Here is a 26,258-nt window from a genome sequence, read left to right on the forward strand (position 1 = left end):
CGATAGTGGGAAAAAAATGTTTTTTTGTTTTCATAGCTTCAGGCCCGAGGCCATTAACACCCGCTGGCTCAAAGACACTATAGCTTGCAGTGGCACTATCCCAACAAACACAGTATGTCCCTGTTATGTGCCACAGTGTCTGTGTGGTGCTGTGCTCTCCTGTGCCCAGGTTCTGCCCCTCCCCCCTTGCAGGTTGCAGTGATTGGCATCAGGTACAGCTGCTCTGCAATCAGGACCTGGTGCTTAAAAGCCTGGATAGTGCAGCCAGTCAGGGCCAGAGGGCCATTCAACCGATGGAGGTCTGCATTTTGTTGTCTTTGTCTTTGTCCATGTGTCTTTGTCAGCCATCTTGGCTAGTATGGACACTCATTGTCTTGTATGTGTTTGTTGTTTGATTTAGTAGCTTAAGTTAACCCTTTTGTTATTTAATTTTCTAACTTAATCTAACACTTTATTTGGTAATAAAAGAACCTTTGTTTACACCTTTGTCTCAGTTTTCCTTCCTTCCTTTTTCTCCCAGTTAAATTTATTTAATGTTACACCCCTCATCCCCTAGCCCAACTTGGGGGTCATTACAGTCCCTGCAACATTGCAATTATGACATGTCGTTTGTGATATAATAACTTCACTGCAGCATTATAGTTACAACATTACCATTAGTTATATTGCTGCTACATTGTTGAAACATTACAAGGTAACAGGTTTCTATGGTATTTTTGCAATGTCTGCTAAACGTCCTCCACGTTTCCAGAACTTTATATAATGACGCTGCTGCAGCATGAAAACATGGGGACAACATACCTGCAACATTAAACATAACGTGTTGATGACCACACTCTGAATTTCACTTGGTAGGCTGCTACAACTTCACGTTACAAAAGTCACATATCAGCTAAGTTCCTGCAACGACTTTGGGTTTGCAGGGACAATGAAAGAGCAGCTATTGCGATGCTCAGAGTGGTGACTGCAGCTGTCGCCATCTTGGCTGTGCCTGTTAACCACCTGGCTCCCACAAATACAAATATGGGCAAAGAGGCGGAGCATGAGTGGAGTTGTGGCGGCTGATTGTAGCAGTTGCCTAGTGGACAGCCACCTGTGGTGGCACACTTTAATTATGCACAACTTAAGCCTTAAGATAATTTTCATCAGCTGAGTTATATGAAAACCCTCCCCTCCACACTTTTATCATGAACAAAGAAATTAGCTAGAGACCAAAACCATTTTTTGTGCCAGGTTGTAAACATGTTTATTCCTGCTCTAAATTTGGGCAATATAATATGGGAGTCAATGGGGACTGACTTTCCTTTAGAACCAGCCTCAAGTGGCCATTTGAGGAACTGCAGTTTTTAGAGCTTCAGTCCCAGATGCTGCTGTTTTGACAAAATACTGTTTCCCTAATCTCTGGAATAGTCTGGAATAATCTATATATCTTTTCAGCCTGGCTTTTATTTAAGTTGTCTTTTTTTTTTTTTTTTTTTTGGCTGTAGTTGTTAAGTCTCAATCATTGTTTTTTTTTTAAATACTTTTTTCATCGTTTGTGTGGGGGTGGCATGGTGGTGCAGTGGTTAGCACTGCCGCCTCACAGCAAGAAGATCCTGAGTTTGAATCCCCCGACTTGCCAGGGCAGGGCAGTTTGTATGTTCTCCCCGTGTCTGCGTGGGTTCTCTGCGGGTTCTCTGGCTTCCTCCCACAGTCCAAAGACATGCATGCTGGGTTAATTGGTGACTCTAAATTGCCCGTAAGTGTGAATGTGAGTGAGTAGTTGTCTGTCTATGTGTCAGCCCTGCGATGAACTGGCAACTTGTCCAGGGTGAACCCTGCCTCTCACCCAATGTCAGATGGGATAGGCTCCAGCCCCCCGCGACCCTTTGGGCATAAGCAGTTACAGAAAGTGGATGGATGGATCCTTTGTGTTTATCTATTTTACTGACTTTTGTTTAATTTTAACCAGGGATGCACGATAATATTGGGATGTCATCTGTATTGGCCAATTAGGGATTTTAAAAAAAGGTATCTGTCTGAAATGAACACTTCTGCCAATGTGTCAGGCCGATAGGATGACACTTTTATTATGTGCATTACACAATACAAGCACATCTGTGGTGTCCAACTTTCAAGCTGTCAACCTGATTATTACAACAAATCTGTGAAGAACAAAGAGAAAAAAACTGTCACCAGTAGTTTTCTTACATGTTGATTTCACTACAAGACAGACTTGATGTCTGCAATTAGGTGGAATCCTATATCATACAACCCTTTTTTAAAACATTTTCTTATTTTATTGTTGCAAGTTTTAAGTCTAATAATTGTTCTCTATTTTTGCTTTTTACTATTATTTTATTCTCGCTTTATGAAACATTTTGAACCGCAAGTTTGTGCGGAAGGTGCTAAATTTGAGTTCAGAAAACATAAACCGAGACAGATGTACAAACCTGCTGCAGCTCTGATGCACAGAAACAGTTATTGTGTCAGAGAGCAAAAGGGAGAAGTGGTTTTACACACAGCTAATGTGAGCGCGCATGTGTTAGCCTACACACATACAGTATGTGGCTATATGAGCGGCAGCAAACTTACGCGCACACACAGGAACACGCACAAACGTCAGTGTCAGCTGTAGAGGGTGTGTGCTTCTAACCATAAACCACAGGATACACACACACACATTCACACACACACTTTAAATATCCTTATGCCCTACATACAGCCAGTCTATTTCATTCAATGACACCATCATGGGATGCTCAGGGCTGTTGATGTTGGGTCTTGTCCTAAATGTTGCTCACTGCTTGGAAATTCCTGGTAAGTCTGCAGGGTTACAATCCATCTGTGACTGTCAGCTGTTTATAGGTTCATTTTACTGGCCCTTAAGGTCTTGTTTAACCTGTGGCATTTACACTAAACACTGCTGCTATGGTTTTTCTAACTGATTAGTTCAATTATAAATGCACACAGGCAATAAAGCCACGTGCTGGATGCATCATGAAGGCACTAAATAATAACTATTTCTGCAATATACGGTTGATGAAATGTTGGTATTGTCACTCTGGTAGTTCATTATCATTGATCAGCGGTGCCACCTAAAACCACATTAATTTCTTTACAGCCTTTTAAAGTTAATATACGAGGGTCGTTAAGGGTTTTTCTTTGTGTAAGGGGAAAACCCTCTGCAGGCTACGCTTATTTAAAGATCCTGCTGTACAATCTTAGGTTCAGTATGAAGTCTTTGTTTCTGCAGAGTCATTGCAACTTCCAGCTGGAGATGAAAGTTTAAATGTGTGAAAAAGCTCTGTTTTTCAAGAGTCGAAAGTCTTATTTGTTTACCACATCCCCAGTCTTCAGAGGAAGAGTTGCTCTGGGTGAATGCTTGCTGTTTGGTGAGAAAAAGAAGCCCCAGGGGCTCAGGAAATATGATGCAGTGCATGAATACCTGATTTCTTTCTCAGTTATTACTTATTTGTATCCTTAAGGTGTGCCTTTTCAATGCTTGGCTGACATTTATTTTGGCAATAACCTGCAAGGGCAAATGAATTATAAAGCCACAAGGCATAATTGAACCCATACAGCATATTTATTCCTCTCCCTTTGTGTCCTTTCCTCTTAAAAGGCTTTGGAGGCTCTCCACACTGTTTCCATTTGCTGTGATGTATGGTACAACCAACAGCACTTCAGCTTTAAGAGTGTTTGATGCAAACAGTTTAGACTGCAGCAGCTGGCTGTGTGTTCAATGGCTTTCCATGAAGCAATGCAGCAGCAAGTTGTCATCATTTCACTCATATATTGAAAGCTGGTGCTGGCTGATAGAGCAAACTGTGTCCTCAAGTGAACTTTGATAAAGTCAGCAGAGGTAGCAGGATGAGAGGAACTTGGTATGCACTGGAGTTTGCACACTGTCCTTTCTGCAAGTGCTAAAACTTGTCAGCTTCTATTAAGTGTCCCTTCCTCTGAAGCCTCCCCTAATCATGGCTGATTTCTCAAGTGTGGAGGGAAGAGGTCGTCAGTGTCTGCATATGGATCAGGGCGTAACTTCTGGACTGTTTTCATTTCATTAGCATAATGGAGTCTTCTATTAAATATATACTGAGGGGACAAGACTACATTTGTCAAGTGTCATTGTGTGCACAGCGTCTAATTCCTGTGACCACCCCTTTAGAGAGTGCCACTCCATCTTTAACTTAAACTTTAATCTCAGTTTTTGGGGTTGCAGCTCCATGTTTACCATGACTTCATAGATAGCGATGTTGGTCTGTTGGTGGGTCGGTCCACTGTGATGGTCAAGACCAAAACATTTCAACAACTGTCAGATAGATTGAAGTGAAACATGCAGGTACTCATAGTCCCCATTGGATGAATCCTTATGACGTTCCTTGGACTTTTTATCCAGTGAAATATCTCAACATCTACTGGATGGGTTGATATGAAATGTTGCACAGATATTCACGGTGCCCAGAGGATAAATCCTAATCTGCAAGCTCATGTTTCATTTTTATCATTTCCACCCTTCTGCTCAGGCAAATTCCCAGCCAATTTGTTAATCAGTCAGATTAGGAGGTTACATCCAAATATTCTTTTCTAGTTTCCTGGTGGAGATCTCCACTCTTCTGAGTCCTTTCTTCTAGTAATCCTGGATAAAGTAATTATCTGTAAATATATAACCAAATACCAACATATACAAGCCTACAGTTATATTTTGTATTTAGTACTAATTAGTTTAGCTAAAGTTAGCATGCTAATTATGAACATAGTAAACTTTAGCTGCTAAACATCAGCACGTTACCATTGTCATTGTGACTGCATTAGGATGCTGACAATAGCATTTAGCTCATAGCAAGGCTAACATGGCTGTATAGACTGTTAGACTGGGTTGCACCAAAAAAGATTTATTTTAATCTGAGATTATTTCTAATCAGAGTTCTGCAAAAAATGGTTTAAAATGAGTTAATCCAGATTTTAAATTAAGCAGAACTCTGATGCACAATTCAAAGCTAATCTCTATTTAGTAAATCCATGTTTACTTATGTAAATCGAAATTAAATAGTTCAATGTGGAATCAATATGGAGATGTTTGCTCACCCAAATTAAAGTAAGATAAATAAATTTAAAACACTGCATTGTTTGCTAGCTAGCTAAAAATAAAATTAGCTAAAATAAATGTATTAGCTAGCTAAAAAAGTCGAAAACTTCTTACCATTTACTAGCTAGCTTAAAAATTAACTAAATGTTTTCTAGCTCGACAAAAAGTCTGTTAGCCTAGTTAGCATTTCTCATGATGGCTCAGCAGAGAAGCTCTAATCTTTCTTCAAGGACCTTGATTATTTTTCTCAATCTATCACAAAAAGGCACCTAGGCTTTTTTTAAGTTATACCTCCTCAAGTGTAAAATTAAAGTTAAAACTGAATCATATTTAAATTGATGTTTAAAGATTTGTTTCAACAGAATCAAATTAACCCAGATTCAAAGTAAAAACTAAACTGAGACTTAAAGAGAGGTTAATATGCCGTCTTTCTTAATTTTAAGCAACTTTTGGTGCAACATAAAACATGGTAAATCATTTATAAATGAATCCTTGTTTGTACAACCCATGTTTATATTGATTAGTCATTGGCATGTTCTAATTGTGATGAAATGACTGAGAACCTTTTAACCACTGACCCGATTAGTCTGCCTCATCCATCACAGTTTCACTTTACAGGTGAAAGACAATGGGACATGTGAAAAGCCCTTTCATAGGCACAACAGTGGACATCTATCAGCCTACTGTCCGTCCTCTCAAGAAGAGGAACAATCTCATTTCCCCCCTAAAGACATTTCTGCTTTGCTTGTGTTTGCACTTTTATGACTGTTCAGGTGAATTTATGACCTCTCACTGTTATTGAACATTCTGTTGCTTTGCGTCTCAGGTCCAGGTGGAGAGCCAACTATTGAGGTCATCACAGCAGTGCTTGGAGAGGATGTGTACCTGGGATGTAGATATCTGGGCAAGAGTGAGATCCTGCGGGCCGAATGGAAACGCCAGATTGCAATTAAATACAAGCGACTGGCAGGATTTAATATGAAAGGGCCATTTGGCCGTGATGGCTTCTCAGTCCCAGACTCGATCACCAACCTAACAGTTAAAGTGAATGTGTCCAGTGTGGACATGGAGGGAGAGTACATCTGTGAATTTGAGGCAGAGGAAGAGTCTTATCAGGGGAAAGCATTCATCACTGTAGTAGGTAAGCCAAGCCAGTAATGTATGTGTTATTGTATGAGAACAAATCAGACTGATGAGGTTGCAACAACAGACCTTTCCTAAGCCCCGCCCCTTTTTTGATCTGTGTTTCAATACCAGTTGAATTAGCTGGTACCTGGTGGAACTTTAATATTTCCCATTTTCTGTAGCTGGGACAGTTCACCCCAAAAATATCAATTTTTCCCCTGGCCTGTGGTGCCATTTATCCATCTAGATAGTTTTGGAGATATCAGCTGTAGAGATGTCTGACTTCTCTCCAATATAATGTAAAGTGCACAGGTCCTGTGGTGCTCAAACAAAAAACAAACATTTGAAGACTCTTTCCAACAATCATGATCCATTTACTCAAGATAATTCACTGACCTCGTTGTGAGCAATTTTATGTAGTAACTGCTCTCTTTCTGCAGGAAAATCTACCAGAACTACTGTATTTCTAATAGAAAGGCCATTAGAATAGTAGGGTTGTATGAGATACTTATCAAGAGTATTAGGCACAGTAGATGGTATTCGGTACATCCTCAGTTTGGAGAAACAGCAGGAGCAGCTGTGTATGAAGCTAAACAATGTACTACTGTGGACAGGCCCAGCAACAAAAGATAGTTTACTCTCCTAAAATGATCAATATCAGTTTAAATGTACACTTCAGAATATTTATGCCATCTACTGTAGGTAATATATTGAATATGGATAAATACCCCATACAACCTCACTTCAAAAAATCTGAACTGTCCCAGTAAGATAAAAATGTCTGATAACACTTGCATAGATGGTGCATCATTGACCCAAGACATTCATTTGTTATTTAAGGATAGACATTATCTACTTCTTCATTCATCCACAGCTCGGCCTGATATCCAGATCCTGGTGAACACAGAGACAATAAACGGCACTCACTATCAGTCAGTGTCATGCTCTGCCATTGGTGGCAGGCCTCTGCCTCAGATCAGCTGGTTGGTGAACGGCCTTCCTCCCTCGGATTACCCTTTTACTGTGAACGTGAGCGATACTGCTTACTCAAACGGCACCTCCACCCTGAGCAGCATCCTCCGCTTCCCCACCCACCTGCAGCATGAGGACAGCGTGACCTGCGTGGTCCAACACCCGACCCTCCCAAACCCCAAACTCACCACAGCAAGGGTGGAAACATACGGTAAGCATCTACGTTGCAGTGAAGTGACATATTGTGTTGCATCACCAGTTAGAGTTTTGTAATCGTGCATCATGACTCAGCATCTTGCAACACAATAAGTTTCTCCAGCTGATTTTTCACACTGGCCGTTCCTCCTCACTCTGCTCCACATACACAGTGACACACCATAAATCACACTGCACAGTGCAATGCATTCATGTGGGAATGCGCTCTTTCAATTCTTTCTGTGGCGTTGAGCCTATGGAACGACATAATGTAGCAACAATCCAGCAACCAATAAGTAAAAACAATATTATATTGCAGTGTGGCATGCATTTTGGTGACCGCATTTCTCCAGTTCAATCTTTCTTTTTTTGTTAGCAAAAAAAAACATGAATCAGATTTAGGAAAATTGTCCTTTAAGATAAAGGCAGAAAGCACCAGTCCTATAGACGGGGAGATTCCCGCATTCCAATAGCAGTTACCTAGCAACAACTAGTAGGAAACATACTGTTATCTTGAATAAATTGCTGTGTTTGAACATTGTTGTTCTTGTGTGAACAGGAGCTAGAAATACTGTACATTGATTGTATTTAGTTGCATTTTGTTCCATTGACTTTCCTCAGGTAAATTTACAACATTCAAGCTTCTCAATATTTTCACATTAACAATGCATCAAATGACTCCATGTATATTAAAAAACAAGGATCAGTCGTAGTGATGAGTCCCTAGAAATTATGATCTGACTCTGCAGTTTCACTTATCTCTATGGAGCCTTCTTTGCAACTGTTGCTCTCTGTTTCGGGTTACTCTCATCACTGTTTTTTCAGCCTCAAAAACAAAACTGAAAAGGCTCTGATTAATCCACTATACTCAGCATGAAACAGCAGTTAGTGAGCACAGTGGCACATTTAGCAAAAAAAAGCCTTACATTTCCCTCAGGAGGTGTGGAGACAAAAAAATACAGAGCTAAAGACAGTGAATATTGATTTCTTTTATTAGGTGACCAGAAACATGACTCCAAATTAATACTATAATGTGTCTCTGTAACTGGTGAATGTGTAAATAAACATTTTTTTGTCAATGTTATATTCATGTTATAATTCATTTCTGCTGCCACAAAGTGACCAAAGAAATTGAATAATGCAGATAAAATTCAAATTATTAAAAGTTGTGACATATCAAAGAGATAAATACATTATGACATACATTGCTACAAATACATATTCATTGAAAATATAGAGAAAAACACTTAAGTTAAAATATAACTTATTTCCCTTGTGGTCGTCTTTCCAGGAAAACCAAGATACAACAATACAAGTCACAGATTACTAAGATACCCTCTACCAACACATAGGATACACTAAAACAATACGTCATTACATATGTAACTGTACAGAAAAGCAAAAGATATATATATTTTTATGTACGCATACATCATCATTTACTGCACAAACATGCATAGGCTACTTCCATACTGTACATACCTTCACACATTCCAACCTATTACATTCATCCACATACTTACACACATACCAACATACATTTGCTCGACGATATTGCCAAGTCATTCTCTCAGTTTAGTCAGTCTCAGTTTAAACCTATGACAGGACTGACTTAAATCCATCTCTACTAGAACTATATTCCACTCCACCCCTTTATTTATAGAATAATTCATCCCCAAGATGGCACTTCAGTTACTTTGTACTTGTACTGCAAATGCATCTTGAAGTCAAATGACTCATGTAAAACTTTGAAGCCAAACTTAACCACCCAGGCTGGCAAGAAACAGCTGGTTAAAAAGACACCAAAACCAACAAAACCTTTTTTGTTTTGTTGTCAGCTCAGTATTTCAGGAACTGACCCAGCAATGATCTAGTTCATGGAACACGCACTGCCTCTTGCACATGTAAGACTAAATAGGCATCCAAAATAAACCATGCAAATAAATACTCCTGTGTGTTGTTAATGTGCCCCAGATGGGCACTGGCTGTACTCTTGCAGTGTTTACATAGCAGTGTGGCTGGTATGAGGGCTGCCCCAAGGACGCGTACGTCAACATTCTTGTGGGCCTTCTGTCTCGTGTGGAACTCCTGACTAGTTCACGCTGCATGTCAGCTACTACAGGGGTTGCGGGTCGTTCGCATTCAACTCTGCTGGGCCCTGTTCCCTCATGCTTGTATTCTTCCAGCAGCTCTTGGTCTGCAGGTAAGTACTCCTCATTCATTTGTATTGCTGGTTTGTCGTCCCTGGGTTCTCTATTAGGTATCACAACATTGGGGTTTTCTTGTCTGTCCACTCTCACAGATCAAGCTGCTCCAGGCTGCTCATGTCTTGCTTCTCTTACAGATGAGATGACTCTGGGCCACAGGTGTCTTGTTTTCTTTGCACGTAAGTTGACTGGGGTTTGTTCAAGGCCTTCTGAAGTTGGAATGTGGACTGGATGACAGGTAGCTCTTGCAATTTCCATTTCCATCTCTGCTTGTACCAGAGCTCTCAACCAGTACCGCATCCTGGGAGTCTCCTCATCTGTGTCTGTTGAATCACTGTTTTGAGGCAGCTCCCTGTGGTTCTATGTTGTCACATGTCTGTTTTTCTCTCTCCCCTCTCTGAATGATCTTTGTCTGTAGAGGTGTTGTCGACAGGTAGGTCGTTCACAACGTGCAAGAGGTTTCTGTGAAGAGTCCTCACTCTACTCCCACCGTTCTCTGGGGACACCTTGTAGACAGGGGTATCATTCATCTGTTCTTGGACCACGTAGGCTGTTTTTTCCCAGTAGGACTTTTAACTTCCCCGGACCTTCCCTATCACCCAGGTTGCAGACCAAGACCCTATCCCCAGGCTGGAGGACGACTCCTTTCAGGTGACGATCATAGTATTTCTTGCCCCTGGCACTGGATTGTTGGCTGCTCTTGGAGGCAACTTGACACGCTTCTCTCTTTCGTTTTGCCCATTTGTCAGCATAACTCCTGGGACAGTCTGCCTCCTCATCCATGGACAGGCCAAACAACAGGTCAACAGGTAGGCGAGGGTGACGTCCAAACATTGAGTAGTGTGGTGAGAAGCCTGTGGCTTCATGTTTGGTGCAATTATATGCATGTACTATCTGGTTCTTTCCAGTTGATTTTCTCTCTCTCTTCTAAGGTTCTCAGCATCTGAAGCAGGGTTAATTTGAGACATTCTGCTGGGTTGCCCTGAGGGTGGTAAGGTGTTGTCCTGGAGTGACCTACTCCAGTTGGTTGCTGTAGTGTATTGAACAGTTTGTTTTCGAACTCTCTGCCCTGATCATGGTGGAACTTAGCTGGATACCTGAAGCGAGGAATTAAGTTGTTAAAAATTCTCTCAGGAGCTGTTCGTGTTGTTTTTCGGGGGATATGTCTGAGCAAATCTCGTGAAATGATCTATGATGACCAAAATGTATTCATAGCCACCCTTGCTGGTCTCTAGGTGCATATAATCAACCAAGACAAGTTCAAGTGGTGAAGTACTGGTGATATGGCTCATGGCTCATATGTAACGATCCTCTCAGTTCCTATGTGGCCCATGTCATCATGGAGGTGCTTTAAAGCCACAGCTTGGTACTTTGTTGATAGGATGAGTTGCCGTTGTTGTGAAGTCTGTCTGTACAGCAGGTCATTCCTGATGGGGAGTTTCCCCCATTCATGCATCAGCTTTCACAGGGGACCATTTGCACCTTGTCTGTCTTCATTTGAAAAGACCTCCTTTCTCTCTTTCAGTTTTATTAGTGCCCCAATTGCTGGGTCCTCTCTCTGAGTTTTGACCAATTCACCATGGTCAATAGAGGGCAGCAGTCCCTTCCCACATGGTTCTATGTCTTGTGCCAGATTGAGAGCTGCCACATAAGCAATGTCTTGTTTCTGTGCAACGCGACTACGTTCCCACACAGAACAAACAGCTTCCTTGGACAGTTCTTCAATGTATTCTGCCACATACTGGTCAATGTCCAGCAGTAGGCAGGAGAGAGTGTCAGCATCTGTGCTGCTTTTTCCTGGCCAGTATCTAATATCAATTTGGAAGTCTGCAAGTTCACCCACCCCTCTGTAACCAGCAGTGTTCAGTTTGGCCATGTTCATGATGTAGATTAGTGGGTTATTGTCTGTGTAGATTGTGAAATGGGGCACATAGAATAGATAGGCGCTGAACTTTTCACAGACAGCCCATTTCACGGCAAGGAACTCAAGTTTTCCGGAGTGAAACCAGTAGTTCTTCTCAGTTCGGTAGTTCTTGAACCATAGGCAATGACTCTTAGTGTTCCATTTTGGTGCTAGTACAGCACTGCACCTAGGCCTTGCTCTGAGGCATCTGTGTGTACTACAAAGGGCAGGTCAAAGTTGGGGCGCACTAGTACAGGTAGGTTGGTCAGCATGATGATGAGCTGGCAGAGGACACCCTGGTGCTCTGCTGTCCACTGGACTGGGGTCCTTGATGACAGGTGCACACTTTTCCCTCTTTTCAGTTTTCATGGTAGTTTTTCAACTGTGCTCCCTTTTGTCTGCAGCAACTAATAGATGGGTTTGGCAATGTGGGAGAAGTCTTGGATGTATGTCCTGTAGTAACTGAAAAATCCCAGTAGCTTTCTAACATCCCCCACTGGGGAGACTTGGGTGTCTTCTATTCAGCGACAGGACGGCATCCAGGAATTTTGGATCGATCCTCACTCCCTCAACTGAAACTAGCCTTCCTTCACACGTCACTTCATGCTTCAAAAGCTCACACTTGGTTGGCCTTAGCTTCACACCATGCTGCTGCAGAGCTCTCAGGACCCGTCTTATCCACTCAAGGTGATTTTCAAAGGATTTGCTGTGACAAAGGACATCATCCAGATAGGGAATGCAGCATTCATTCCGCAAGTTGTCCAGCATTTCCTCCATGCTCCTCTAAAAGGCAGCTGGAGCATTGGAGAGGCCGAATGGTGTCCTCACCCATTCATACAGGTCCCAGGGTGTGACAAATGCTATCACGTGATGAGACCCCTGGTGGTAAGCACTTCCTTGGTCCAAAATGGTGAACCAGCTGTGACCTCCAAGGGTGTCTATAAGGTCTTGAATGCGAGGTAAGGGGTGTTGATCTGGTACAGTCTTTTGGTTGAGTAGCCTGTAGTTGATACACAGTTGAAGGGTTCCATCTTTCTTTCTCACACAGCCCACAGGAGCAGCAAATGGTGATTTTGATTTTGCAATCCATCCTTTAGCAAGCAGATCCTGAATATGTTCCTTGACCTCTTTGTAGAGCGGCTTCGGAACAGATGCATAGGTTCGCTGGATAGGGATATCATCTTTAAGATTGATGTTCATTTGCAGACCGGGGATGCAACATATGTCATCATCATTCTGAGCAAAAGCTCCAGATTCCAGTTTGACTTGCCTCTGCTGTTCCTCTGTTAGGTGGCTTAGATCAACAGGGGGGAGCCACAGTGTGGCTGAGTGGCCACTGCTTGACTTGAGTGGCCACTGGGGGCAGAGTAAGTATCACATGCTGGAGTCTGATGTTTCTGGTGATTCTCTAAGATCTCTTCAGCTGTCAAGCTGTGAGGTCCGTTCTTTATGGTCCAAACAACTTTCTTTCTCTCGTTGTCAGCCTTACTGCACATTGTCGACGCCCTGGGAACGTTGAGTTGCACTCTCTTGGCTTGGATCTCCCTTGGTTCCTTCACCTTGGCAGTTACACCCTTGTAGTACCCCTCTTTTTTTTAAAGCAAAGTCCCTGTCTTATGTATTTTCTTGTGTTCATATATATTCACAATGTATTTTGCTCTTATTCAAGTTTTCAACATTACACAATGTATAAAACATGTCTAATGGTAAAACAAATAAAAACCAAAATCACCCTTTTTTCATATCTCCTATGAAAGGTGTCTAAATAAAATTACATTAAAAGTATCAAAAATGACATTATAAACATCTCGCACCTTCTCATTCACATCAGCATCAACATAACTGAATTTACAAATTGGTATCTCAATCATTTTAGCTGTTTTGTACACTTACACCTTAAATTCACACTTATTGTGTGTGCATACATAGAGACAGGACCAGTGCACATGGAACGAGGCTAAAACAAAACCATCCCTACCACAGCTGATAAGAGCTAAGATAGGCTAATGAATTTACCAACACTTAACATTATATTTAAACAATTCTAATTTTCATCAACACAGAAAAATGAACAGTATTTACATAGAATGACCCTTTTAAAACATACTGGTTGGATTTACATCTTAATGAGAAAGTAATACAATGTGCAGGAGCCCTAAAATCACCCTATAAGAAAAGGCAATGCACCGTCATGCTACCGTACTTTAAGCTAGCTAGCTAGCAGCTGCTCAAAATTCACATTAGCAGAAACACAGCTTGAAACTGGAACAATTTTAACCACTGTAGATAATTAAATATTCATCTCACAGTTGTTTATGAGGTGTTTTGTGTACTTAACATGTCACTGACCTGAGGAAACAGGACAAATAATGAGGCAGGCCGGCACGTGGCTTTCTCGTTCAGTCTTCTCCAGCTCTGAGAAGACGTAGGTGGTGCACATACGTGCAGTCCAAAAGCAAAACCGCTGCGCTGCACTGGCACCTACTGTCCATAGGTTAAATTACACTTCTTTGGAAGTTAATATTTAGGGATTTATCTCAAGTAATGCATTTTGGCTGATCCTCAAATAAGACGGTACATTTTAAAGGATGAAAATATGACCAAAATCAAATTAATTAATATTTAAATAAACACAAAACTATATGACTAAACATTTTCTGTGTCACATTTAGTTAATCAGTTCATTTCTTAATTTGCCATGTTTTTAAATGGCCTTTGCATCAACACTTGCAGAGCATCCAGATTCCTGCATGGACAGAGTGAACATTCACATGGCAGACTGTACAGTAACAATCCCATTAGCGTGAACCAGGCCAGCCAGCTCAATTTGTCCATGATACTTTCACACTCCATTGAAGTACTGCAGCTTAGGTAATTTTCTAACTGCGGTGGTTAAATCTACACATAACTGTAGGTGTTAACAGATGGAATTTTAAAGTGCTTTGACTCACATTAATCGTACGCAGCCCTCTCCAACACCCAGGCTATTATGAGGTGTTAGTTCACTTCTCGTACTCATTAAGGATGGCTGGCTATTGTATGACACCATGACTTTTATGTATTTGATAATAGACTCTGATCTCTGCTGATTCCCTGTATTAAAGCCTGCGGTTCTCTCAGCTTTGGTCGGACAGCAGCTGGGCCAGACATCTGCTCTCAGCTGCAGCCCGGCCAACAGATGGGACAGGTGATAAGCCTAAGTCAGCACTCTCCAAAAACCCAAGCAGAAGCCCCTTACGGCCTGTGTTTAGCTAACATTCAGCTCATCCGGCCTCGGCTTCCTATTTAACAAAAACACCCTGAGTCTTGTCTTGCTATCTGACTTTTTAATTTGCTGGGAAAAACATTAGACCTTGTGAAAGAATAACTCTTCTCGCCTTTCTTCCTGCTCTGCAGCGAGGCCAAATGTAACCATTAAAGCAGAGATGGTACAGCAAGGAGGAAGTGACTTCTGGGTGGTCTCTTGCATTTCATCTGGAGGGAGACCTGACACTGACATCTCCTTGGCTTTGAATGCTGGTGAAGAGCTGCAGACGAAGAACAACACAGACTCAGACAGACAAATAATCTCAGTCCATCTCCCTGCCGTAGAGTATGAGGGACGCAACGTCACCTGTACATTTGGCCATCCCAAATTTACTCACACAGTGTCACGAGTCGTAACTCTGCCGTCTTTCTGTGAGTATTATCAGGGTGCTACATTTGAATAATATTGATGCTCATAAAGTAGAAATGACAGAAAACTGAGATGTGCTTTCTGTTCTGCAGATTTGTCAGGAGCGCAGCTGTCAAAGTCAGAGCTGCAAAGTAACAGTGACAACGACTTCCAAGACATTGATTCATTAAAGCTGCAGGATGGACAGAGTGACATCATCATCAGCCTGCAGGTCACTGGGAATGTGCCACGTTACAATGTCACCTGCAAAAAGTAAGAAATATTTGGTGTTACAGTAGTATTTTGCACATAACGTTCAGTTTTCATGGAGAGTACTACTCAGCCTGTGAAAACAGTAACGCCTTTGTTGTCCTAAGGAGCTTTAAAGGTCCTGTGTGTGAGATTTATGGTGATTAATTGGCAGAATATGGCAGAAATTGAATATAATATTCACAAGTATGTGTTCATGAGTGTATGATAAAAAGAAGAAGAAAAAAGAAGAGTAATGTTCTTTTGTGAGACCTACAGTTTTAACAGATACTGTGTTGCAAACTGGCAATGTAGGAAACTTTGAAAGACATGGGGAAAGACGCTGCTGAGCTGCATTCTGGGAAGCGTAGGATCCAGCATTTTTGGAGTTTGACCCATGCTTGGGACTTAAAGTCAGAATATTGTTGCCTCAGCTGTTTCGATTTTGACCATTTTTCTGTAATCTGTCTTTTGTGAGTCCACCAATTTGCACAGGTGGAACATTAAATCTCTGGATCGTCCCTTTAAGACAGAATGTGTTGTCTGCTGTCTTGATTTCAATGTGTGGTCTTGCACCGATTTGATAAATAACTGACTTCTCTCTTATTGAGTCTTTATTTGTGTCACTCCGAGCCTGAGGTCAAATCTGGCATGTTTTTAATTTTGTTTGTTTCCGTTTTTCTTTTTCACACAGAAAAAATAGAGAATAATATAGGGGAGAGCATTCATTTGAAACACATGAAACTGGTATTATTTTTTTCCTCTTGCACATATAGACTGAAACAACCTACATATCCGGTGGAGGAAGTGGTAACACATTTGGTGGCACCAAACCACAAATGACAGACTGCAGGAACTAGATTCAGACATGTTTCCTGATTGAAAAAAATCATTTATTCAAGATTAAACTGTAAACATTTGAATACGGGTGAACTGAAGCATGAACTTCTTCTCTAGAGATGATGGGCCCTTGCCGGAGGATGTGGAGCTGGTTGGCAGCAGCCTCACAATTCAGGGTCCTGTGGGGCATCAGCACGCTGGCCTGTATGAATGTTTCTTTTCTTATTACCATCATCAAGCAACACTGAAGTTTAATGTCACAGTTAAACCTCACGTTATACAGCTTGGTAGGTGAAACTTTATGCATATATTTCTTAAGACTTTCATGAATACATTTTGAATTTTCTGCCTTGTCTGACTATGAAATATTGATGTGGAACCTTTCCTCTCAGTTCCTCCCACCATCCAAGTTGATTTGCAGACTGAAGATGGACGCAGGGTGATTGAGTGCTCAGCAGCTGATGCCGTTCCTGCAGCCAACATGTCCTGGCTTCTACCGGAGGGTGTGTCTGGAGTCTCTTGGTTCAATTTCACTTCTCATAATGGAAGCCACTCTGTCACAGGAGTTTTACTCCTCCCTGCTTGCTCGCCTTGGGAGCTCACTGCAGAGTGTGTGATAAATCACCCGGCGTTTGAGAAGCCAGAGAACAGAAGTATAACACTCCCTCTTTGCGGTATGTTCAACAAATCAGGCAACGGATAATTTTGTCTGAGTAGCGGACATATTTGGCTCTAAAAGCCATGGATGGATTAGGAGACAATGGGCCCCATGGCACAGACATGCAAAAGGACCCTCACCTCTCCTTAATACGAGCACATCCAAATTGATGTGACACAGTGTCTCTTTTTTAGTACTTTTGTGTCCCTTTGTGGTACTGTTATGTCACTTTGCAGCACTTCTATGTCTTGTTGTGGCAATTTTGTGTGTCTTTGTAGTTGTTTTGTGTACCTCTGTAGTACTTTTGTGTCTCCTCATCATTGTTTTATGTCTGTTTGTGGTACTTTTGTGTCCCTTTGAAGTACTGTTGTGTCACTTTGTGGTACTTCCCTGTGTCATTGTGGCAGTTTCGTGTCTTTTTGTTGTTTTGTGTACCTTTATGATACTTTTGGGTCTCTTTGTAGTACTTCTGTGTCTCATTTGTGTGTCTTTGTAGTACTGTTACATCCCTTTGTAATAGCTTTGAGTCTCTTTGTGGTAGTCATTTGTCTCTCATTTTGTGTTTCTCTGTAGTTATGATTGGCTTTTGACCCAGTAGGCCTGTTCAGTGATCCATCCATGCTCTATGCACAGCATAGATTTAATCTTTTTCTTGAAAAAAACCCTCACTTCCTTTGCTTTAACTTCTTTCCCATGCAGCTCGTCCAAACATCACCATCAGCTCCCACACTGAATTTAAAGACGGTGAGAAATACAAAAAAGTGGACTGCTCTGTGGACAGCGTAGCCCCTGCAGCAACCATAACCTGGCATCTTGAAAACGGTGACAGCAACCTCGGTTCTATGTCGGACACTTCTGAAGTCCAGCCGGATGGTTTGGTATCGGCCCGCAGCTCTGTGCACTTCTTGTCTTCTTTGTATTCTGGTCAGAATTTGACCTGCATGGTGGAACATCCAAGCCTGGAGGCACCAGAAAAAAGAACAATACACATTCCTGTGCATAGTACGTTATTTCTTTCTTTCTTTGAGATATTTCTCTCTGTGAATCACACATGCTCACACAGCTGCTCATCCCCTTCCTGTAACCCCATGTTTTCTTTTTCAGAAGCCCCTCTACTGAATGTGTCTTTGCAGAGACCACAGGACTCTCCCCTCTGGCTGGCGGTGTGTGACTGCAGAGGGGAGGGTGCCGGGACGAACCTCGCCTGGATTCTTCCGGAAAATGCCAAAAGCCAAACATCCCTGCAGTCAGAGTATGAAGGCCAAGTCCTGAAAGCGAGGCTGACTTATCGGTTCCCTCTGGCCCTTCATGAGGGGCAGGATCTGACCTGTATGTATCATCATGAACATGGAATCACAGAGAAGAATACGATTCATGTCCCCAGATACTGTGAGTTTAACAGAAACAGTACTGATGTAAACACCTGCACTCTTCAATATGTAGAAATTCATTTAAATGTGTTGAGAAATACAAAGATACAGTGTTCATCATAACAGTTCAACAAATGTTTCTGTAGACATCTCTTCCGTGAGAGTCCTGAACCACACGACGCCTCTGCAAAGCCACTATGGTGGTGAACTCATCGCACACAGACTGACTCTCCAGGAAAATCATCGCAACCAGAGAGTACTGCTTCGAGTCGAAGGCAATGTGCCAGACTACAACCTCAACTGTAAAAGGTGGTGCATCCCCTTTTATCTACTACTTAAATATCGTGATCAAGCATCTGTACACACGGTGAATAACTTCATGTTCGCAGAGTTAAAAAGAGCAGATACACTCAGTGACAAGAGTTATCAGCCTGAAAATGTTAAATCATCCAGCATAATTTTGACACTAAAGTTTAAGTTTGAAGCTAATCCATTTTTTTCTTATTGTCAACAAATCCAATGAAAAGACCAAAACCAACAATGAACTGACACGACTAACAAACATTGTTTTGCAAGTCACAAGTCTTTGCACTCAAGTTCTAACTTGACTTTTCAAGTTCTAAGCAAGTCATAATGTAGAAGTTATTTAGCTAAACTAAGCTGTTACTATTAGGCTTGACTTACAGTTTTTTGTGCCACTTCAAATGTCAAATGAAGTTGGAAGTTGTTGCATTTCCATCTGGAAGTTTTGATCTGCATGTTTTGCATAGTGAAATTCATTTTTTGAAGTCCAAGTCGAATTGCAAGTATTCTTTTATTTTATAAAGTCTAAAAGTCATCAAATTTGTGACTTGTGTCTGACCAAAGTCGAAGTCATATGTCTCGAGTCCACACCTTTGCTGACAAGTGTTGTCCGTGTCACCAAAGCCTGATATTATATTATTTCTCTGTACCATAGTCCCACACTTAAAACATGAGCAGTGTGGTTTATTTAAAGTCACTCCAACACACTCATCCTGCTGCTGTAAATACTCACTAGAGCACCAAATGTGCATTAATCCGCAGCTGAAAATAGCCTCCAACTAATTCACATTTACTCCTGTTACATAACATTTGCTAAAAACTACAGTGTGCAGCTATTATAGACAATCACTGAGTCTTTTTAAATAAATGAAACTTCATATGAGTGGTGTGATTTATCAGGATACATGTTAACAGATAACTTTTCTAACTAATCAAGGTCACTGTTCATTGACAGAAACTAATTGTTACAACCTAATACCATATTACAAATTACATGTGAGCATAACATTGTTATGCAATACATGAATTTATAAAAAACATAAAACAACCATTTGCTTCAATCGACCATGTTTCTGCATATGACATCAACAGACCTGCAATTTGTTTACCAGAAGTTTTACTGACTTTACAAGTTGTTGTCCAGACTTAAGAGGGTGTTCACATGAGTTTTCCTGATGGGGAACATGAATCCAAGATAAGGGCACGTTATAATATTCATACTACCATACTATTTAGTATGCCAGAAGAACTTCTGTGTCTCCTGCCAATACATAGCATGTCAAATTCTGTATGCCCAAAATACCAGGATGTCCTACTGCATGCGGTCACATTTTGCAGTATACAGGGCAGCATGCTTTTCTGGCTGTTCTGACTATGGTTGCCACCTTCAGTGTGGAAAAATAAGGGACACCTTGCCAGCGACTCCAGGCACAGGGACACAAATAAAGCAGGGGGTCTCGGGGTCCAGCTCTCCCATGAGATTTTGAGCGTAGACATTTTATTTCCTGCAGTCTGGTGAAGTTTAATGCACCAGTCTGTGCTTTTTATGCATCAGTTTCCAAAGTCCTCTGCTACTCTGATCATGAATGTAAAGTAAATAAAGATTAAATAAGAGAAAAGCAAACATCAGATCATGGAGATCAGATCAGACGTGTTTGGTCTGTCAAAATAACTCCACTCTGGGCCTCTGCTCTTGCACTTGCCCCAGGTCAGACAGTCCAGCAGGTGACAGAAGATACTCGATGGCAAACTGTACAGTTTTCCTTGCTGTCACTCCCACTGACAGGACTGATGTACTTGTGGTCTGTCTGCCATTTACATCTGTATTTGGACAGCTTCTCTCTTTTTACAGGTGGACTTGAGCTAAAAGTATTTGTTGGCATTAAAGCAAAAAACGAAAAATCGCTCAGTCTCTCAGTAACCAGGGCAACAATAATGTTGAGTGACAGACAACGTGCCTGTCACTTTGATTTAATACTTTGCCACTAAGTTTAAAGACACTATAGCAGTTTTACAGTACCATTTCTCATGTCATTCATCTATGTGAAAACAGCATTATGTATTAGAGTAGGGCGTTCATGACCATAAGGGACAAATTGCATCCTGTATTGATTCAGTAAGGGACAGTGCATTTTATTTTTTAATACAGGACAATCCTGTATTATATAGGACATGTGGGAACCCTAATTCTGATCCACAGTCCTCTGCACAGTGGAAGATATGTCACATCAAGTGAGCTGCTGGGAGAGCACAGACAGGTGACAGTCCATTAGTTTGTTCTAAATCTCATACTTTGGCTGTGGGCTGTTCAAGACACAGTGTGAAGAAGTATGTCCCAGGTGAATGCATACTGCATGCACTGTACATACTTTGTAAGGGGGGCTAGTAGTATGCATTAAAAATAAAAAGTTAAGTATGTGCTTTAGAGCACAGATTTTCACATTGTTGGTTTTAGTCTTTGTCAAGTGATTAGTTCACAATAAGAAAATATTAAAAATACTTCCAGCCTTCTTCTTCAATTATGTGTCTATTGTGTTGCAGGAGTGATGGCTCATTTGTCCAAATGGAAAGGGATGCAATGGTTTTCCAGGCAGAGCTCACAGAGAAAGACGAAGGCCGGTATACCTGCCAGGCATCCTTCTATCACCACATAGCCACAGTCAACATTAAAATGGAGGTTCAGAGCGAGGACAAACTGTTTGGTGAGTGCTTAACAATTTTTGTTTTCCATCTACATTCACAGAACAGTGACCTGTTTACTCAGGAAATTCTGATCATATCAATATGCTGAGGTGTATTATCAGTCTTAGAGCTTAGATTTGTGGCTCTGACGCCTGTGCGTATATATGTGTTTCAGCAATGGCGTCTATGATCTGCATCTCTTCGGCGTCAGCCATCATGCTCATCCTCATTGCTGCTCTCTGGGTGTGCTGGTGAGTCAAATGCCTCTTCAGGTGACAGGTCGCAGCTCGGCAGGTGAAGTGTTGACATGGAAATGAGGGCAAGGAGACAAACAGGATGTGCAGAACCCAACTCACCAAAACCTCAGTATCGTGCAGTTTTTTACAAACAGGAAGCAGTGTGGCTGAAGCAGACAGGTGCCTCTGCCACCGCAGCTCTGCGTGCCGACACAGACAGGTAGAAAATGTTCCTCTGTGAGAGAACAACAGATTTATTTTCCAGGAGCTGCACTGCAAAAGCTTCCTAACTTGCAGATCCAATCTTAAGAGTTTGTTAACCATGGTAATTTGGGTTAAGATCTGATGTGCCAAAGTCAATGGGCCTCATGCAATAATATTTTTGTATTCTTATCTTTATTATTTATTTATTTATTTTTCAAAGTCAAAATGTCTTCAAACTAATGAAATGTACAATTATTGGTGAAAAACTTTGGTTTGGATAACAGCAGACCAATTGCATGGTATCTATGACATGTCTGAGCAGAAGACCAGGGGAGAAATATAGAGTAAAACAAAGTTGCCTGCATATGAACCATGTAGGGGAAATAAACAAACTGCTGATTCCATCCTGCTAACTTCTATAACACTAAAATCCAACTTTTGAATCCTGTGTTATCAATTCCATTCCCAACTATTGTTGATGATTGATAAAAAATTGTGTGTGTGTGGGGGGGGGGGGCAACAACCTTTTTTCAGCTTCTAATGGGGGGAATGCCAGAAAAAGTTAGTGAACCACTGACCTAACGGTAGCTAACGGTAGTGTTCACTAACAATACGGCAGTGTTAGTGAACATTAATGGTAATGTTAGCTGCCTTGTTTAATGCATATGACTGCTCTTTTATTGTTTCTACACAATGGATAGATGATATAGTAGAGATTGTTTCTGCTATCTTAACGCATCATATTTCTTTTGTCTCTTGAGCTAGCGTAAAATATCCCAAAAAGATTTCTGGATATTTCCACAGATGTTAGCAAAATCCTTAAGTCATCTGTCTTGAGGTTCTATGCCAGTTCCATTTTTGTATGTTTCAGTTAATTTCAGTGACAGAAAATCAACATTATGAAGTTGTTTTGCTTGGTGAGATGAGAAAAATAGCATCTGTTGCTAGGTAACGGGCAGTTGTTGGTGATAAGGACTGAGTATTTCAAATTTCCTACCATGACACAAGACAGGATAAGTAAGATAGGACTCCAAAAGTTAGTTAGAAATTGTTTCAATAATACCAGGGGAAAAATCCTATCTTACCCTAAGATTTCAGATAAGATGCTTCTGTTCTGCTCTGACTTTTAGCAGTGTTACTTCTGGCAGTTTCTGCAGTCAACTGCTGTTCATTGGCTCATTATCATCAATGCCACATTGCAAAAACGAAGGTAGAAAGTTCAAAAAGTCCACATCTTCGCAAGTTATTAGTATAATGAAATTCAAGCTGCCATTCATCAATGAAAAAAAGCCCCAAATCCATCTCTTAATCTTATTGCTGTTGGAAAAAATCAGTGAGTCACTCGTCTTTAACGACTGATGTGGGATATCTGTCACAATCCGAGAACTGTTTATGGTTTCTGCCTGTAGAAGTTTGCATATTTCCACATTCACTGCCAAATCTAACTTCTCTCAGGAATGTTTGTCAGGATCAGATCAGGTCTCGCTGTGAATAAAGCTGCACTGTGCAGCACGACAGCGGCTCAGACGCTGTTTCAATAGGCCTTCCTTTCTGGTCAGAACATTTGGTCAAGGTGCCATTGGGTGATAGAGCCTCAGTCCCATTATCCCTCGCTCCAGTGGGAGGGTCCTGTCAGGCTAATTTTGGAAGGTCAGTCACACAGCGTACACAAGAAAACATGACTCCCCGGGAGGAAAGCTATTTTGGGACTAACGTGAACTCCCGCCCTCCCTCCTCATCCGCTCCAGTATACTGGGGACACTTTTTGACGGCAGCAGATCTTCACTGAGTTGATGTCACTGAGGTCGTAAGGTACAAAGTGAGCTGCAGCTTCTGACATCAGAGATCAGTGTGGAGGACTTGGGTCACTGCGCGTCTCAATTGATATTCTTGTCACATTCACACCTGCAACTTGTCCATTTGAACGGACTCAGTGTGTCAGATTAAGTCACAGTGCCATCTAGTGGTGATATTTAGCATTACAAGTTCCTAAAAAGTCAGTAAATCACATGATTAATACAATCTTTATGTTTTGTTTTGCAGCAAAGTAAACAGCAGGACACAATATAAGGTGAGACTAAATTCAATTAAAGGGACAGTCCACCCAAAAAATAATAATAAATTTTTTTTTTACCTGTTGTGCTATTTATCTTTTTAGATTGTTTTGGTATGAGTTGCTGAGTTTTGGAGATATTGGCTGTAAAGACATTTGCACTCTCTTGAATATAATGTAACTAGATGACACTCATCTTGTGTTCAAAGCTCCACATTACATTTGTAAACTCAATAGAAATGTCTCTTTGTAGAAATTATGATATGGTTACTCAAGATAATCCACAGACGTTGATGTGAGCAGTTTCATGTAGGAACTACTTTCTTTCTACGTCCCGCCAACCGCATCATTACAGAGAAGGAAGTGTGTATCTACTCATGGACAAGAGGCTTGTCACTATAGACACATATACATAGAAACCGCATTGGTGTTTGGATCGTATGTCAACATCGCCACCATGTTGGAAAGGGCAACATTGAAATCGGTTGAGAAATTTAAACATTACAGTGTTTTTTTAATCCAGGAAAGTGTGACTCACCCGTTTACATGTTTTGTATTTGTTTACAGGCCAGTCTGGTCTAATGTGGCAGCAACAAAGACATATCGAAGCAACGGGCCAAAGTGGTCCATGCAGCATTTATACATATGTCTATGCTTGTAATAGCATTGAACGTAAAGATTAATGGCATCCTCATTGGCTGAGCTGTAACGTCAACACCACTTAGCTAGCTAGCAGGATGATGCAGTTGGTTGGTGGTAAAAAGAAAATGGCTCCTACATTAAAATGTTCACAACAAGGTCTGCGGATTATCTTGAGTAACCAGGTCATGATTTCTGGAAAGAGACACTGCTGTCCAGTTTTTCAAATATATTTTCTGGCACTTTGAGCACCACAAGCCATGTGCCATCGAGTTCAGTTATAACAGGCTGATATCTGCAAAACTCAGTAAGTTTATTTTCTTACAGTAACAGGTTCATAAATCCTGTTTGTCATTGGTTTTGTTCATGCAAATCTAAAACTGAAATAAGCACCCTGTCAACCCGTTGTGCTGCTGCACTGTCTCTCTATGATGTAGAGGAAGGAGTCCCTCGCGGCCTTAACAAATCTGATGCAACAGCCTGGCTCTCCTGAGGTGAAGAAGCCACCGGTGACGGGGACAGACAGTAAGGAATACGCTCACCTGGTCAGTTACTCCATCGTCATCGATGTCAAGAGCACAGTGTGAAGACAAAAGGTGCTTTGCAAGGCTTGAGATTACATGTTCAGCTTTACATTGTGTGCAAAGTAGATATGAAGGCTTAAACCACAGCATTGTTTATTGTTTTGTTCTGTGTTTTTTAAAATGAGCTCAGCACTAGAAGAGAAAGAATCCTGTTTATGCACTGAAATACTGGTTCTTTTTGGGGGTTACTTTTGATTGATCAGCATTAATGCTTTTTAATACATTACTTTTACACTTTTTCATTTTACTTGAATTCTGTACTGTACAAACATTGCATTTTTTTTGTATTTTTCAATAAAGTCATCCAAACACATTTTTCCCAGTTTTTTGTTTGGTTTCATTTGCTACCCTATTTTGTGTTTGTTACAACAAACACACTTCCAGATATTCTGGAGATGACTGACAGATTTGGCTGTGACTTTAGCTTCACACCGTCTGCCCTTGTGATGTCTTTGGTCGACTAATTTAGTTGAGGGACCATCTGCAGCGACAACAGGCGTAAATCTATAAATAAATTCTCACACAGTATACGATCCAGATGCAGGAGGACTCATCTTCAGCTCACCCGCCCACATTATGCTGCAGTGTTGCTACACCCTCTTGTGGCAAATGATTACACACACAACGAAGTGAAGCAGGATTTAGTCATGACCATTCAGTCTGTGGTCTCCTGGCAAACAAAAATGATATAAATGATAAATGATATTTATATCTTTGATATTCAACTTGTTTTCAGTTCACAGATACCAAATACTCTAATGTGCTCCTTTAGTGTCTCAGATAAATCCATTTTTGTTTATGGAAATTTGTAGAAAATGTCCTAGAATAAGCAATGGAAAAGGAATTTTTCAGTGCACACATACCTATTTATTCCATAAAAATAAAAGTTGCACAGAACTGTAATTAGTCATACAGCGGGTGACATCCTTTGTTTAGTTCAAGTTACTTTAAGGGCTATAATTCTAAATATGGTTTCTCAGTATCCGTATTTGTTTATGCAAACTTCTCTTCATTGTGTGTGTAACAGAGGTTCATGTATGTGTTTGAGAATCAGTGGTTAACTCAAAAAATCTTTAATACAAGCTAACACTTATAATGACATGACAAACAAATGTTTTCACCTGGTGTATGACTAATACTAGAGCTGCAACAAATAATCGATTAATCAATTATTAAATGTTTATTAAATTAAACGGCAACTATTTAATAATCCATTTGACAGTCTGAGTAACTTTTTAAGGGAAAAAGTATAAATTCTCTGATTCCAGCTTTTTAATTGTGAATATTTTCTGTTTTTGTTTTGTTTTTTTCC

The 26,258-nt window shown here is 40.9% G+C and overlaps 1 protein-coding gene across 2 annotated transcripts; it reads left to right on the forward strand.

Annotated features, from left to right (window-relative positions):
• Positions 1–2,656: 2,656 nt before the first annotated feature.
• Positions 2,657–25,255, forward strand: LOC146329023 (uncharacterized). 2 transcript variants are annotated; one of them, XM_084717992.1, is made up of 14 exons: positions 2,657–2,799; positions 5,898–6,212; positions 7,071–7,379; positions 14,870–15,151; positions 15,242–15,401; positions 16,335–16,504; positions 16,610–16,891; positions 17,575–17,877; positions 17,980–18,264; positions 18,392–18,554; positions 21,090–21,250; positions 21,406–21,481; positions 23,714–23,741; positions 24,800–25,255. In XM_084717992.1, the coding sequence occupies exons 1-14, from the start codon at positions 2,733–2,735 to the stop codon at positions 24,947–24,949; spliced, it is 2,751 nt and encodes a 916-aa protein (XP_084574118.1). In that variant the 5' UTR covers positions 2,657–2,732; the 3' UTR covers positions 24,950–25,255. The 2 variants fall into 2 exon arrangements, with proteins under 2 accessions (XP_084574118.1, XP_084574117.1); XM_084717991.1 differs by lacking the exons at positions 2,657–2,799; positions 5,898–6,212; positions 23,714–23,741; positions 24,800–25,255 and having other exon boundaries at positions 6,792–7,379; positions 17,983–18,264; positions 21,406–21,807.
• The last annotated feature ends 1,003 nt before the right edge of the window (positions 25,256–26,258 follow it).

The sequence above is a fragment of the Lutjanus erythropterus genome, chromosome 4 (assembly GCF_056507025.1).
Source record: "Lutjanus erythropterus isolate fLutEry1 chromosome 4, fLutEry1.hap2, whole genome shotgun sequence".
Lineage (NCBI taxonomy): Eukaryota > Metazoa > Chordata > Actinopteri > Lutjaniformes > Lutjanidae > Lutjanus > Lutjanus erythropterus.

Coding starts and splice junctions, on each gene's coding strand:
- LOC146329023 (XM_084717992.1), top strand. CDS start 2,733: ATGGGATGCTCAGGGCTGTTGATGTTGGGTCTTGTCCTAAATGTTGCT. Junction 16,505..16,609: donor ACCTCACGTTATACAGCTTG/GTAGGTGAAACT, acceptor CTTTCCTCTCAG/TTCCTCCCACCATCCAAGTT. Junction 18,555..21,089: donor TACAACCTCAACTGTAAAAG/GTGGTGCATCCC, acceptor ATTGTGTTGCAG/GAGTGATGGCTCATTTGTCC.